The sequence below is a fragment of the Entamoeba dispar genome, genomic scaffold (assembly GCF_000209125.1).
Source record: "Entamoeba dispar SAW760 scf_1105229460607 genomic scaffold, whole genome shotgun sequence".
In the NCBI taxonomy this organism is placed as follows: domain Eukaryota; phylum Evosea; order Mastigamoebida; family Endamoebidae; genus Entamoeba; species Entamoeba dispar.
In genome coordinates, this window is record NW_001854277.1 from 1,294 (window position 1) to 15,647 (window position 14,354).

At 25.2% G+C, this 14,354-nt stretch overlaps 7 protein-coding genes across 7 annotated transcripts in view, besides 17 other annotated features; 3 read left to right on the forward strand and 4 right to left on the reverse strand.

The window, feature by feature from the left end:
• Positions 1-44, forward strand: part of EDI_109370 (uncharacterized protein) — a gene marked incomplete at both ends in the record, with an annotated part of 1,230 nt that extends 1,186 nt beyond the window's left edge. Inside the window, one exon of the mRNA XM_001733330.1 lies at positions 1-44. This exon is cut by the window's left edge and continues 1,186 nt beyond it. Coding sequence (XP_001733382.1) covers positions 1-44 — 44 coding nt within the window.
• Positions 24-349: a repeat region.
• Positions 350-1,709: 1,360 nt separating this feature from the next.
• Positions 1,710-1,770: a sequence feature (AT_rich).
• A 20-nt stretch (positions 1,771-1,790) lies between these two features.
• Positions 1,791-1,840: a sequence feature (AT_rich).
• Positions 1,841-2,779: 939 nt separating this feature from the next.
• Positions 2,780-2,801: a sequence feature (AT_rich).
• A 145-nt stretch (positions 2,802-2,946) lies between these two features.
• Positions 2,947-3,821, reverse strand: EDI_109480 (uncharacterized protein; the record flags this gene model as incomplete). The annotated part of the gene is made up of 3 exons (XM_001737396.1): positions 2,947-3,576; positions 3,637-3,729; positions 3,804-3,821. The coding sequence occupies 3 exons, from the start codon at positions 3,819-3,821 to the stop codon at positions 2,947-2,949; spliced, it is 741 nt and encodes a 246-aa protein (XP_001737448.1).
• An 81-nt stretch (positions 3,822-3,902) lies between these two features.
• On the reverse strand, positions 3,903-4,775 carry EDI_109490 (mRNA cap guanine-N7 methyltransferase, putative; the record flags this gene model as incomplete). Its single annotated transcript, XM_001737397.1, has 1 exon — positions 3,903-4,775. One exon carries the CDS (start codon positions 4,773-4,775, stop codon positions 3,903-3,905), a length of 873 nt encoding a protein of 290 aa, XP_001737449.1.
• A 99-nt stretch (positions 4,776-4,874) lies between these two features.
• Positions 4,875-4,906: a sequence feature (AT_rich).
• A 552-nt stretch (positions 4,907-5,458) lies between these two features.
• Positions 5,459-5,490: a sequence feature (AT_rich).
• Positions 5,491-6,061: 571 nt separating this feature from the next.
• Positions 6,062-6,443: a repeat region.
• A 631-nt stretch (positions 6,444-7,074) lies between these two features.
• Positions 7,075-7,156: a sequence feature (AT_rich).
• A 97-nt stretch (positions 7,157-7,253) lies between these two features.
• On the reverse strand, positions 7,254-9,260 carry EDI_109500 (uncharacterized protein; the record flags this gene model as incomplete). The annotated part of the gene is made up of 1 exon (XM_001737398.1): positions 7,254-9,260. One exon carries the CDS (start codon positions 9,258-9,260, stop codon positions 7,254-7,256), a length of 2,007 nt encoding a protein of 668 aa, XP_001737450.1.
• Positions 9,260-9,316: a microsatellite.
• Positions 9,317-9,349: a sequence feature (AT_rich).
• A 7-nt stretch (positions 9,350-9,356) lies between these two features.
• EDI_109510 (Amoebiasin-2 precursor, putative) lies at positions 9,357-9,728 on the forward strand (the record flags this gene model as incomplete). The annotated part of the gene is made up of 1 exon (XM_001737399.1): positions 9,357-9,728. One exon carries the CDS (start codon positions 9,357-9,359, stop codon positions 9,726-9,728), a length of 372 nt encoding a protein of 123 aa, XP_001737451.1.
• Positions 9,729-9,742: 14 nt separating this feature from the next.
• Positions 9,743-9,773: a sequence feature (AT_rich).
• A 40-nt stretch (positions 9,774-9,813) lies between these two features.
• Positions 9,814-10,520, forward strand: EDI_109520 (rab6, putative; the record flags this gene model as incomplete). Its single annotated transcript, XM_001737400.1, has 2 exons — positions 9,814-9,833; positions 9,914-10,520. 2 exons carry the CDS (start codon positions 9,814-9,816, stop codon positions 10,518-10,520), a joined length of 627 nt encoding a protein of 208 aa, XP_001737452.1.
• A 31-nt stretch (positions 10,521-10,551) lies between these two features.
• Positions 10,552-10,585: a sequence feature (AT_rich).
• A 26-nt stretch (positions 10,586-10,611) lies between these two features.
• EDI_109530 (uncharacterized protein) lies at positions 10,612-13,428 on the reverse strand (the record flags this gene model as incomplete). Its single annotated transcript, XM_001737401.1, has 2 exons — positions 10,612-12,887; positions 12,972-13,428. 2 exons carry the CDS (start codon positions 13,426-13,428, stop codon positions 10,612-10,614), a joined length of 2,733 nt encoding a protein of 910 aa, XP_001737453.1.
• Positions 10,822-10,857: a microsatellite.
• A 47-nt stretch (positions 13,429-13,475) lies between the features above and the next one.
• Positions 13,476-13,556: a microsatellite.
• Positions 13,557-13,792: a repeat region.
• Positions 13,692-14,100: a repeat region.
• A 227-nt stretch (positions 14,101-14,327) lies between these two features.
• Positions 14,328-14,348: a sequence feature (AT_rich).
• Positions 14,349-14,354: the final 6 nt, after the last annotated feature.

The window sequence follows — 14,354 nt, forward strand, 5'->3', positions numbered from 1 at the left end:
CTTCTTCTTTCTTTTCTTCTTTTGAAATATGTATAAGGAATTAAAAAATATGCTTATGAAAATAGAGAAATTAAAGGATGTCAAAATAATTGTAGTTGTAATTTCAATAAATTAATTAGCAAACACAGAAGGTATTAAACTGGTTAAAGAATTAAAAAAATGAAATTAATATCATAAAATAAGTAAAAAATAAGTCGTTAAGAACATGATGGACGTTATGGAACATTGCGGAAACCACAACAGAACTATGCGGTTGAGCTACTAGAAGAAGGTCTAGGGGTAGGATTAGCCTCCCCTGAACCAGGAAGAATAAACACAAATTCTATTAACACTTAATTTATTGGTTTTTATTTAGTTCTTTTTTTATTTTTACTACTCGTGATGAAGACTTTGGTTATAACCAATAAAATCATGCAAATAAGGGAGAGGACGACAGGATATATTTTAATAAAAGTGTTATAAACAAAACAAGTTAAGGTTGTTGACATGGGATAAGTATTTAAGACAAAGTAAAAATAATAGGTTTTAACTTAAATTATATTGCCTGTGGTCTGGTGGTTGTTTTAACTGAATAATAGTTTACTTATTGAATGATTTTTAAGATACATTACTTTTAAGAATTAACCTATTGAAAAACTTAAATTCATAAAAAAGTTTTGTTGTTCTGTAATTTGTTTTCTTAATTTTAATTGGAAAACAGATATTTTTTTTAATATACCATTCCTTGTTGTTGTATTTCTTGTATTTTTACTCAACTTGTTAATTTAAAGAATAGAACTAAATAGTGGTAGTGTTTTTAATTTCAGTATAAATTAGTGGAAGTACTCTCACATTCTATTTGATCTAATAGTATTCAATCAGATATAAATTATGTCAATTTCATTTTTCATTTTAATAACTACTATTATTTTCAAATGGATTTCTTTCTGATTATTAGTAAATGGATTTACACAAATAACAAAACATGACTCAATACATTCTTCACTGAAGGAGTTTCTTTTCAGTATTTTCTAAAATTTGTTGTGAGTTTATTTGTTTTCTGTTATTTTAATGCATTGTTGAGACTCTTTTTATTTTTCTTTAATACTATCGGTTTTAATTTATTTGTATTGTTAAATTCAGAGAGTTATGTTAAAAAGAGAATAAGTTTGTGGTTAATGAAAGGGAGAATTTGAACAAAGAATATAATTTCTATTTTAAATATTGTTTGCCTTTTGGTCAAAGTAATAATGTTATTTTACCCAAGTTAATAATGGTATTTATTCAAACACATAAAGTATAACATTTATTTAGTGATGAAATTGATGATTATTTCTTTAGAACGAGTGTTTATTCTATATTATTATTAAAGAAGAATTCAGTTTACAAAACTTACATCTATTTTGAGTTAGTTAGAATGAATACATCATTCCTTGTTTTGATTATTTGTAACACACTAATTATAAATTTCTAAATCATTATAATGCAAGAGAAGAGCATGAGTGTATTGATAAACTAAGAAAAGAGAGTGATAGAAAAGAATGACAATATTATGGTAATCATAAAGTATTTTAATATTACAATACATAATACTTTTACTTGTGTATTTATGAATGAATTTTTGAATAACTAAATATATAAGTTAATAGAGATATTCAAATAATTTGAATATTTTCATTGACAAAGAGATAAAAAGAATATAACTATTATGAACATAATAAGTGTTTCTCTTTATATTTTATTTATTAAATACAATTTTAGTATTTTTAATTCATAAATTTACATTAATTACTAAGAAACTCTCAGTCAACATATAATATCTTATTGAATTAAAATAATTTCTTTTTGAAAATTAATAATACTGTTAGAAAATGTAGTTATATGCTTCTTTTCTTCTTTGTACATACTCATTACAAAAAGTCATTATTATATTGTTTGTTGATGGTGTTTGTTTATCCAATTAAACATTAACATTGGTACTTTCAACAACAATTGTCAATACATTTGTTCAATATTAGTTTGTTCTATTAAGTTCAGTGTATTGTATTGACAAAACAGAAAAAGAAGTAAAATCCAAACCAAAGAACTTTGTTTGTGGTACTTCAGTAAACATAGTTTATTGTTTTAGAACATGTTTCTAATAAATAATAGATGAAATACTTCTAAAATAAACTTCAGATAAATTGGAAATTGATCATAACAGTTATAAGATCAAAACGAACACATTTATAACAAAAACCATAACAGTAAATTATTGGAATATAAATAAAGTATTTGACTTTGTTAATTCTCTCTAATTACAAATTTACAATATTATGTTATATTACAAACAACTTAAACACATTTTTTATTATTCAACAGGTCTATCATTATTTCTGTAAAAAGATTGAAACTTGTTATAAATCTAACATCTATTTTTTATTATAATAAATCATACATTACTATTTTTTACTATTTAAACTAAATTGCATTTATAAGATAGAATTTACTCAAAAAGGAGAACAAATCTTTTGAAATAATATGTAAGTGATAGAATCAACCAAACCATATGTAATCAGATTTGAGAGAGTTGATTATATTGAAGTATTTATAAATCTATGACAATAATAAAATTTATTGCATCTAACTTTGAATGTTAATAAAAATAATTTGAAAATATTGACAATACTTAGTATATTAATAACTTATCTAGTTAAAAGCTGTAAAAAAACATTAACAACAATAAAATTGACTCAGCTCAGTTATTGTATTGTTTGTATCTAATAAACTTTTTTTTTTCTAAAAAATAAGAGTTTCTAGGTATTTTTATTATAATTTTAATTGTGAACTATTAAGTAAAAACATATACTCTTTCCTTTGCTTTCAATGAGGTAATGAAACGTTAGAAGTTCAAAACTAAACAACAAATGTTTTATTATAAAAGATAAGTTTTAAATATTCTAGAATCAAAAAATGAATTTCTAATCTTTATAATTTATAACGATTAATAATATCTAATAATACTATTCTCATTCCTCCAATCCCTTGGTGATGTAATTCTGCTCCTATCTGTTGGCAAATGACATCCCCTTCTCCAGCATGAATTGAATTTTCAATTAGACGTAGTGTTTCTTGAAATTGATTAGAACGAATATTATCAATGATAACAGAAATTAATTGATCACCTGTTTTTCCTTCAATCTCTTCAGGAGGACAAAGGAGTGCTAATTCCATCACATCTTCAGGATGTTCTTTTAGTGTTTCTTCAATTGTTTTAGAGTTGAGTATTTTATTTAAAGAAATATCAGCAATGATAATTTTTCCATTTTTGATAGTATATATTGGCTGAATTTGTACTGGAATAGTTGTGTCAAAAGGTTGGATTTGTTCTCCATTAAATACAGCTTGCATTAATTCAATCCCTTTATAAAAAATATTAATGTCATTTTCTTGATTCCAGAAGAAAAATGTTCGTTTAGTTTCTTTTATCTGAACATATCCACTATTTTGTTGAGGTATAGTTTGTACAATAACATCTCCAGGAAATACAATCATCTCAGTGTCTATAATTGGAGTTTCCTTTTTTTTCCATTGAAATGTAATCATTCCTTCTAATGACTAAATAAATTAATTGTAATACTTTTTAAATTTATCTTGTAATAAGGATATAAAACAAACAACAAAAACAGAAATAAGTCCTTTCTCTAACTTTGGTGAAAGAGTTTTATTATTTAATTCTAACTTTCCTGCTTTAAATCGAATCAAACAATTCTATTCAAAATGAGTAAATTTCTTTATTTTGTATTTATATTTGAAAAATATTTAACACTATCTACAAAACAAACACCTTTCTCAAAGTCCATTTCTATGAAACTATTTATTTTAAGATTGAAGTTTTATTTTTCATAAAACTAAAATGATATACAAAACAAAATTATTTTAAATCAATGAACTTTTTGGAAGACAAAAGCACAATAATAACTAATAATTTCCCATTGATTATTTGGCATATAATCTATCTTTCCCATTCTTTCAAGTAATTCTTTATATTCTTGAGACTTTGTCCATTCTCTATAGAATTGATGAAAATCCCAAAAACCAATTAATTTCAGTCCATGTTCTTCACAAATTTTTTGAAATTCACAAAATGGAATGAGATATTCTGGTAAATTATCAATAGCATCTTTTAATTCAAAATAATATTTTGCTCCATATGTAGGTATATTCTCTTTATCAAATTGTTCATCAAAACGAATCGTAAATAATTCATTTCCAAATTTATTTCCTGGAACAGTACGTAATTTCTTTACTACTCTGTATGCATTGATTGTTGTTCCAATAAATAATCCTCCTTTTCTTAAATATTTTGTTAAATTAAAAACTGCTTGATAAGCTCTTTCTTTTGTTTCAAAACTATAATGAATAGCAAATTGACATGAAACACCTTCAAATGAACTATCACTTGGTATTTTATTTAATAATTCTGAACTAAAACAATCTTCTTTAATTGTTTTCAAATTAAATCTAAATGATGGTTCACTTTCTTTATATCTTTTTTCTGCATCTTTTAATGATTCCCCTGAAATATCGCACGTTAATACATTCCTAACACCATTTTGATCAAATTTAATGTAATCTCCTCCTTTCCCTCCACAAAAATCTAATACTCTTGAATGTTTTGGAATATACTTTCTGATTAAACATGCTTTAACCCAATTATTATACCGTTTTAATGCTACAATCTCTGAGTATTTACGTTCTTGAACATTCCGTTGTTTCTTGGAATCATACCCTCGTTCAACATCTCTTCTATCCATTAAATTTATTTCTTTTTTCTAGTTCCTTCTTTTTCTTTTTGTTACTCATAACTCTTATTATATTTTACTGACCATTCCATTATCTTTACTCTTTCTTGCATTTATAATTTTTTTATAATATTTTTATTTAACTCTACTCTCCTAATAACACTTGAACTGTGTTATATTAATTTGTTTTAATACAGTTCATTGATTTATTTGCTCCATTATTTAGTAAATCTATTTCATTCAACAAATTATTTGATTAACGAAACATAAAATCACTAGTCTTTAATACTCTTTGGTTTTGTTCTTTACTTTAGTTGAGAACTGATTGAAATAAAAATATTCAATACACTCAATAAATACATAAATTTTAGAATTCTGGTGTTGTGTTTCACATCATTCATTGTTCTCTTTATTAAATTTCAATAAAATAAACTTCTTTTTATTTAATTCATTTTTGAGTTTTCTTTATGGAAATCCTGATCTTTTAAGTTGTAAGTTCTAATCTTCCACAAATATCTCCTTTTCTTTTTGTTGTTCTTGAACCATATTCTATTTATTTAAAAATGGATACTTTTGTTATTCTTCCTAATTTAATTCACTTATTTTATTATTACATTGTTTAAAACCAATAAAAAAATTGAACTATTCTTCTTGCCTCTCTAATTCATAAATAATTAATTTATCGTACATGATTGTTATTTAAAATAAATCTTTAAATAATAAATATGGTACTTGTCTTTTTTATTATATTATCTAGTCTTCTGATTATGGTTTGGCCTATATGAAGGAGTTTATTGTCGTTAGGAAATTTGCTAATCTATATTAATTGGTTACAGTTGATTCATGTTCAACACCAACCCTTAAATAGAAACAGAATAGGGTCAACAATCAGAAATGTACTAATTATTTATTGTCACTTTTTAAACCATTAATCGTCTATAAACGTCGTAAAAAAGTGTTATTTTCAATTTTGTACAAACCCAAGTTACTAGAAAGAGTGGAGAAGATAATAAACATTTACATTTCAAAGGAGTATTTATCTCAATAACTTAATTAATACAAAATTTTTGCAGTAAAAGGTAAAGTCATTTGGTTGTTTATTTTCACAATTAAAATAGATTTTACTTTCAACTCCCAGCAGTACTTAAATAACATTACAAGTACAGTATCTTTGATATTAATTTTAGTTTTGTAGATTATATATATTTTGTTATTTACATATTTAGCAAGTTTTTATTTGTTACAAGTCAACTAAAAATAATAATATCAAGGTTACTTCTGAACAAAATGAAATAAATAAAAAACAAATAAGAAATAGTTAATAATTAATATTTCATCATAATGAGAAGTGATATTAGTTTCTTCAACTTATTTTATTTTTATTCAAATAGTGTTTTTTCAATAATTCTCATTTTAAATAATTGTTCGTTTATGTTGTTATCTGATTTATGTTTTGAGTCTAATGAGTATTAAAACTATTCATTCTTTATATTGTTATTTTATGTTGAATATATCAATATCACTATGATTCATCTCATTTATCATCAATACCTTAAAGAATCTATTTTTCTTAATAATATCATATGTATTTATTCAAAATCTATCTTTGATAAATAACAATACTCCATCATAATAAATAAATAATACTCCACAAAACAATCATAATAACTAATAACTAATTAAATTTGATTATAATACTATCTCATCAAAACACATCACAAACAGACAATAACTAGTGATTCAAAGATTTGATATATTAAGATCAATATAGTGTCTCTGGTATACCACATTCGAATGATACTTCTGAATGGTTCAACATAATTGAAAAAAAAATAAATCAGGATCAATAATAATGATGCTAAATAAAATAAACATTACAAAAAGAGAATAAATTTATAAAAAGAGTTTTCTAAACAAATACTAAATCATAAAATAGTAATAAAAAAAAAATAAACAGTATCTAATATACTGAAATGGTACTACTTCATTGATTAGTGTTAATAAATAATATGAACGTAACTATTAAAATAAAAGTTTGAGGAATAGTTAACAAATCTTATAAAATCTATAACAAACAAATAATAATTCAATTTAAAAAAATAGTAGTTTCATGACATAAACAATGTATTGAATGTTATAACTGTTAACAATGCCATAGATTTCTTTATAAAACAAAACAAGGAAAAATAAATTCTTTAGGTGTTATGAATATTTCTCATTTTAAATCCATAACAATTTTTGAGTTTTCAATCATAATTTACCAAATAAATATCATTATCGGTTTTAAGTTATATAGACAAGATATTTACTCTTTATAAAAATTAAAAATATCCACATATAATTATTTCTTCAATAAAATTATTTTTCTTTATTCTTTAAATCTTTATTTTTATCAGCAACAGAACTAACTTATTAAATAGAGGTAATGTAGAGGTCAATAGTTTGTGATTAATAAAATTGTTTATTCCATTTAGAATTATTTTTATTGATTTAATTATTACATTCTAATTCAGAAAATAGTTTTCTGTTATCAAAAAGAAAAGGTTTTCTTCCTGAATTAATGTGAATAGGATGAAATCTTCCAAAGGAAATTGCAACTGCTACACTTCTCCATGGAATTTTAAATTTTTTCCAGAAACTCCCATTAATTGTATAAAAAATTTCTTCATTAAAGCAGTCATACCCAATACCAATAATGTTTGTCTGTCCCACTTTATTTCCATAAGCCAGTCCTTGTGCAATTGTTTTATAAGTTGATTCTAAATAAACCTTTCCATCATCTGAATGAAAACCAATACTATTTTTTAACCAACCTAATTGAGAAGATATTGTGTATTCATAATTTTCTTCATCAATACATCCAATAGAAATCCAACTATTACCAACAACAGTAATTTCAAGATAGCGAATTCCTTTTAACTGATATACCTCTCCTTGGATAGTACTAAATATCTGTTTTTTATAGTAATTAGAAAATGTTCCAAAATCTCTTGAAACAATTAAGTCATATTCTTCCATACTATTTTTATCTTTAATTCTTCTAACAGAATCTTCAATTACTTCAATATCATTTGAAAATGAAATAAACTTATTAAATGTAAATAAATGTTTATCTTGATACTCTTTGATTGGAGGAAAATAAAAAGTACCAGAGAAATCATGATGGTTTGGTTTCAGATTTAATAACTTGATAATATTTGGATGAAGATGAACTTCAGAACATGACTCTATATAAAAACTGAATTTATTATTTTGTTCAAAAGGAATAGTTAATCTTCTACTATTCACTAATTCTATTTTTTTCAATGATTTTAATAAATTAGAGAAATATATACCACCACTACTAATGATCGTTAGTTCTTCTAAACTATCAGAATTACAATTACAAAAACTAAGTTGAAAAGAATTTATAATTCTAATTCTTTTCAATGACTTCATTCCACATTTTTGAATTATTGATTCTTGACATGAACACAATAACATTTGTTGAAGATTTTCTAAGGAAGATGAAATAATAATAAAATCAATTCGATTCATAAATAATTCTTTAATAAATCTTAAATTTGGTTTAAATTTCCAATGAGAAGTTTTACTAGAATAATTAATGTGAACAGTAGTAATGTATGGTGGAATATTCCATTTTGTTGTGGTAGTTATTTCTTCAAAAATAAGTTCTTTTGGATACATTTTATTTAATAATTCATTCATTGAGTTATCAGCCAGTCGTTTAAAAAGAATACAACAACCTCCATCACAAATTATTTTTTTATTCCATTGTTCATTTAATTCATAACTTATTCTTTTGTACCATGAATTAGTAAATTGACTTTTAAATAATTCTTTTTTTGAACTATTATCAAAGACAATATAAAAATTTATTATTTGATTAGTAGGAATAAGTGACTCTATTTTTTGAATCAATTCAATACTATTCTTTTTTAATTCAATTACATTTCCATTTAAAGAATAAACAAGTAATGTTGATGGTATTTTTATAAATTTTTCTCTTCCATAATTAGTATATCTTGTAAGAAAATATAATATTAATTCTAAATCCCCTTCCAAATAATTTAAATGAATAAAACTGTTACAATATTTTAATATTAAGTTATTCATATTTTTGATATCATTTATCTGATTTTCTTCAATTTTTCTATATAATTTTAAATGAGTTACTTTTTTAAATATTTCAGATGCATTTGATTCATTTAATAACCCGTTTTTAATAATTGGATAAAAATCAGGATTTCTTATTCTTTTAGTCTTCATTAAAAGTTCGATAGATAAAATAGGCATTTCACCTAAATCGATTGTTTCTATTTGAAAATGATTTAAAGTCCAATAAAGATCATTGTCATTTCTAAGTAATGGATTTACTTTAAGTGCAAATAACGTTGAAAAACATTTTTTATTAATTATCATAAAATTTTCTAAATCATTTTTACTTTCAAAATAATGGATAACATTCAATAGAAAGGGAAGTTCGAGACAAGTCATTATTTATTTTTTCTTTTTTATATTTTAAGTTTATTTTCTTTTTGTTATTCATTTTTTATAAAATAACTTTTAATTATAAAAATTAAAAACTCAAAGATGAAACAATTAATCTTTTTTGCATTACTTTGCATTTCAACTCATGCTGCAATTCATATTTTAACTGAAAAAGAGGACCACGCTACTCTTCACATTTCTTTTAATGATTTAATAAAAATTCAACTTAGAACAAATCCATCAACAGGATATGCTTGGAATATCAATTACCCAACTGACACTTTTTCGTTAAGCCAAGACACAATCAAAGCAGAACCTCATCCTTCTGGGATGGTAGGTTTCCCAAGTATTCGAGAAATTCAATTAAAACCATTAAAAGTTGGAACAACAACTATCAAATTAGGTTATTCAAGACCATGGGAAAAAGGAAAAGAACCATTAAGAAGTCTTACTTATACTGTTGTAATAAGATGAATAATCTTTTTGAGTATAATTTATTTTTAGTTTTTTATTATTTTTGGGGAATAGACTTCTTAAATCTTCTTTTATCTTTCTTTAGATGGAACTTAAAATATTTAAGTGTGATATGTCAAATTTAATGATAAGTATTGCTCTTTCTGGTGATGCATTTGTTGGAAAAACTTGTTTTTTTTCAAGAGGTTTTCTAGTGGTGAATTTAACCCAAATACTGCTTCTTCAATTGGTTGTGATGTAATTTGTAAAAAATTGATTTTAGATGGAAAACAATACAACGTCCAACTATGGGATACAGCAGGACAAGAAATGTTTCGTTCAACAACTGCAACTTATTTTAGAAATCGTCATTGTATTTTATTTATGTTTGATGTAACAAACAGGGAATCTTTTACACATATTGAGGATTGGATGAAAGTATTTTATGAAATTCAAAATGAAGATAAAAAAACATTATTGGTATTAGTTGGCAATAAAAATGATATGATTACTGAAAGACAAATATCATCAGAAGATGCAAAAGGTTTTGCTAAAAATCATAACATTAATTATTTTGAATGTAGTGCCAAAGAGTTTGTTCACGTCAATTTTTTTAGTTACCTATTAAATTTACCATATAGAAATATCAACATTGATAACATCATTGAGTTTGTTATCCGAGAATTGCGCCTTCAAAAAATGTTAGTAGAAACTCTTCCAAAAGAAATAGAAAGGATTGACGAACCAATTGTACTTCAAAAAAATGATTCACCTCAAATAGCAGAACAACAAAATGGTGGTGTGTGTTGTTAGCTTTTAATTTTAGTTAAGTGATAATAAAACCAAAAATAATTTAAAACAATTTTTTTTAATTTAAACTTCTTTTTCAATTAATTTCTTTCAATTAAGCTAAAGTAGCATATCCAGAATTTTTACGTTTCATGATAATACCGATAATAATAATAGCCAGTACAATAACAAAAAGAATATAGAAAAGAACTCCAAAAATAATCCACCCAACTGGTGTTGAATCATTAATGTTATCATCATCATCTTTGTTGTTGTTATTATTTGATGAACTACTACTTTCTGTTGGTGTTTGAGAACTAGAACTATCATTATTATCATCGTCATCATCGTCGTCATCATCTGGAGAGTTCATATAAAATTCAACCCCAATAAATGTTTCATCATCGAAATTTTGAGGTCCAACAAAGATGAATTTACTTTGATTTGGTTCTAAATTGAAAGTGAGATAAGTACCATGAATATCACAATTAGTAATTCCACTTACAGCAATATCTTCTAATTCTGTTGGACTAGATACTTCTTCATTATTTTGTTGAGTAACATAACACTCATTTGCAGTAATAATCAGAGAGTCAGATGTAGTACTAGGAGAACATGTCCTAACAGTAACAACAGTTTTTTTCATAACATTAATATGGAACCAACTACCTTTTGTAGTTCCGTATTCACTACCAAAATCAGTTTCTTTTGAATATCTATTTAATACTAAATATTCGGAATATCCATCTTCATACGGTAATTCAATTGCTTTATTACAAACAGAACTCTTTGGTACTTCTTCAGTGAAAATAACAAATCTGTATTGTTTTAAATTCAAGGTTGATTTAGATTCAGAATAAATATTAAGATAATATTGTTGTTCCCCTTTCAATGAAACAGACATTGCTGCAGCTCCATTAACACAACCTTTTCCTTCTGAATTAGAATCAATACATGAGGCACTCAAATCACCCTCACCAAAGCATCCAGTTGTTATTTCAATACCTGTATCAATAATTGTCTTAGGGAAACATGTAGATACATCAACCTTTTGATCTTCTGGTAAAATAAATCGATAGAAACTAGATGCAGCTGATTTATCTGAACATAATAATTGTGAAGCAGAGTTATCAAATGAATGAATTGCAGTAAATGGAAGAGTAATAAACATAGCATCTGGACAATTATGATAATAGTTTTCTTCTTCTGAAATAAATTGAACAATAAGACCTTTTTGTCCATAATCTTCATTAGAATAAATAAATATGTATTGTGACTCTTTATAAGTAGCAAATGATAAATGGGCCTCTCCTTGAATTAATTGTTCACATTGAATAAGTCCACATTCATATGGAAATTCAATCCAAGCAATCTTTGATCGTGTAGCACTCATACCAAGGATTGTATACTTTTCATTAACAATACTTGAATTATGTTTTAACAAATACCATAGTCCTGGGTCACTCTTTGCAACAGCATTACACCCATGAATAGAATCTTGAAGCCTTTCAATAGCAACAATCTCACTATATTCTGTTGGTCTAACTAACTCACGTGCACTTTCACATGTATCATGAGAACTAGCTTTTTCATAAACAGAAAGAGTTATTTCACAATTGCCAGTATTACAGTATGCTTTAATATAATAATTTTGTCCTTTTTCTGTTTTCTTTACAATATAATTATTTTCACCACATTCACCATATTCACTACCATCAAATGCACAGTTCTCATCTTCACAATTATCAATTAATTCTACAGAAACTCCAATTGGTCTTAAACTAGAATCAAGTGACTTACATGTAGAAATAACGACTTCACTTCCTGTTCCTTCAAATGTTAGATATACTGATTTATGTTCTTGTTCATCTAAACATGCACCTGTTTGTGTTGGCCATGCATCTGGAATATCAATTGTTCTTGTAAATGGAATTAATTTAATTGGAAGTGATCTGGTACAAGTAGCTGGAATCGAATCTGATAAATAGTCAATAGCAATTTCAAACTGTCCTTCTTCACCAAGATTACCTCTAACCCCAATATAGTATACTTCATTAACTTCAGTTTTAAAAGCAAGTATGGATGATTTTGATGATTTTCCACAACCATCATCTGCTTCTTTCATACATCTAGCATCAGTACACATTAAGTTATTTAACTCTTTAACAACAACAAGATGTGTATCAAAATTTGTATAATAATTACAAGTATTAACAACTAAATATCTACCATCTCCTTTAATTTTATACCATAATGTGGGGTATGCTTGTTTATAACAAAGTGGTTTACTAGCAGGGACTTTACTCTTTAACAACAATCCTCTATCAACAAATCTTACTTGAGTAACTTCTTTTGCAACATTGCATTCAACATTGGGATTTTCTTCATGTGCTATTTTTGAATTAGTTAAGTTCTTCTATTTTACTATTTATTAAAACTGATGAATGTAGGGCTTGTTTAAAAAAGAAAACAAACAAGAAGTGATACTGAAAGAAACTACTCCTTGGTCATCTGGATTAACCAATTTTACAAGAATGTAATAAGTAACTCCTTTTTTAATTTCAAAATCAATAACTGGAAAATCTGAGGCAAGATTACAGCCATTGTCTATTCCTGAGATTGTCTTAAAATTACTTGCAATACCTTCTGAAGAACACCCTTCAAAAATAAGTATTTCAGATGGAATTACTGTAGAAGGATCACATGTATTTATATTAATGACTGTGTTGTCAAAGTCATCAGGAGCAGTTGCTTTATAGTAAAGACCATAGACTGTTTGGGTTTGTCCGTTTGCATCAATAATTTGTGAAACTGAAGTATTTGATCCAAAACTTGCTTTTCCAAAATAAGTTGGTAAATTAAAGTTGGTGGCATCTTTACAAGTAAATTGAGCATTAACAAAACTAATGACTATTGTTAAGAAAAACAACATAATGAATTAATTCTTTTTTGAGATCATTTGAACTTATCTTTATTAAATTTTTTCCTTTTGATTGATTTTTTTTGACTTTTTTCCTTTCGATTAATTTTTTCGTTCTTTTATTTATGTTTAGTTTTTTTATTCAGAGATATTATAACGAATACACCACACAAATCCTAAAATGAATTCAGTTTTACACTCCCAGTTATCTTCTAGTTGTGGTGTTGTCTTTGGTTAGAGAAGGTTTTACTTAAATGGTAAGAACGACAACGACCATTACTTATTATAGGGGGACATCATTTATTGTAATATAAGAATGAGCATTTATAAAGATAGTAGTATTATTTACTTGTTATGGTGCAAGTGCATTTAATAACGAAAGTTTGGAGTTAACTATGAGTGTGTTATTAAGAAAAAAGGTTCTGTTGTGGTTATTGAGACTAAAGAAGATTAGATAAGTCGTATAGTGGTAAGGTAGTACTCTTCATAAAATAACATTGCAAACAATAACAATTTTTAATACCTTTTAATTAAAACTCAGGCGGTAACTTAAATGTTCCTCATTTAAGTTGGGTGCATTAAAAAAGTTTATTTCATTTAAAATAAAGGTTATTAAAGGCACTGATTTGTTTACTTCTTAACAAGATAAAATCTAAAAATTAAGTGAAGTTATTATAACTGATTATTCCTTTTTTTATTTTTATGTTTTTTGTTTTTGAATGTTTTAAACTTTCAAACTTTCATTATTAAAATCAGTAAAAGATATTTTTTTAAAAAGAAACTTGTTTTTATGAAAATAACCAAAAAATCTGACACTCACTTTTACAGTGCTTAATAGTTTTATTATGTATTCGCTTTATGTATGAAATATACATAGTAGGATCTGGTAGGAAAGGAAAGTGTAGTTAGTGTTAAAATATTAAATAAAAATAGTAAAG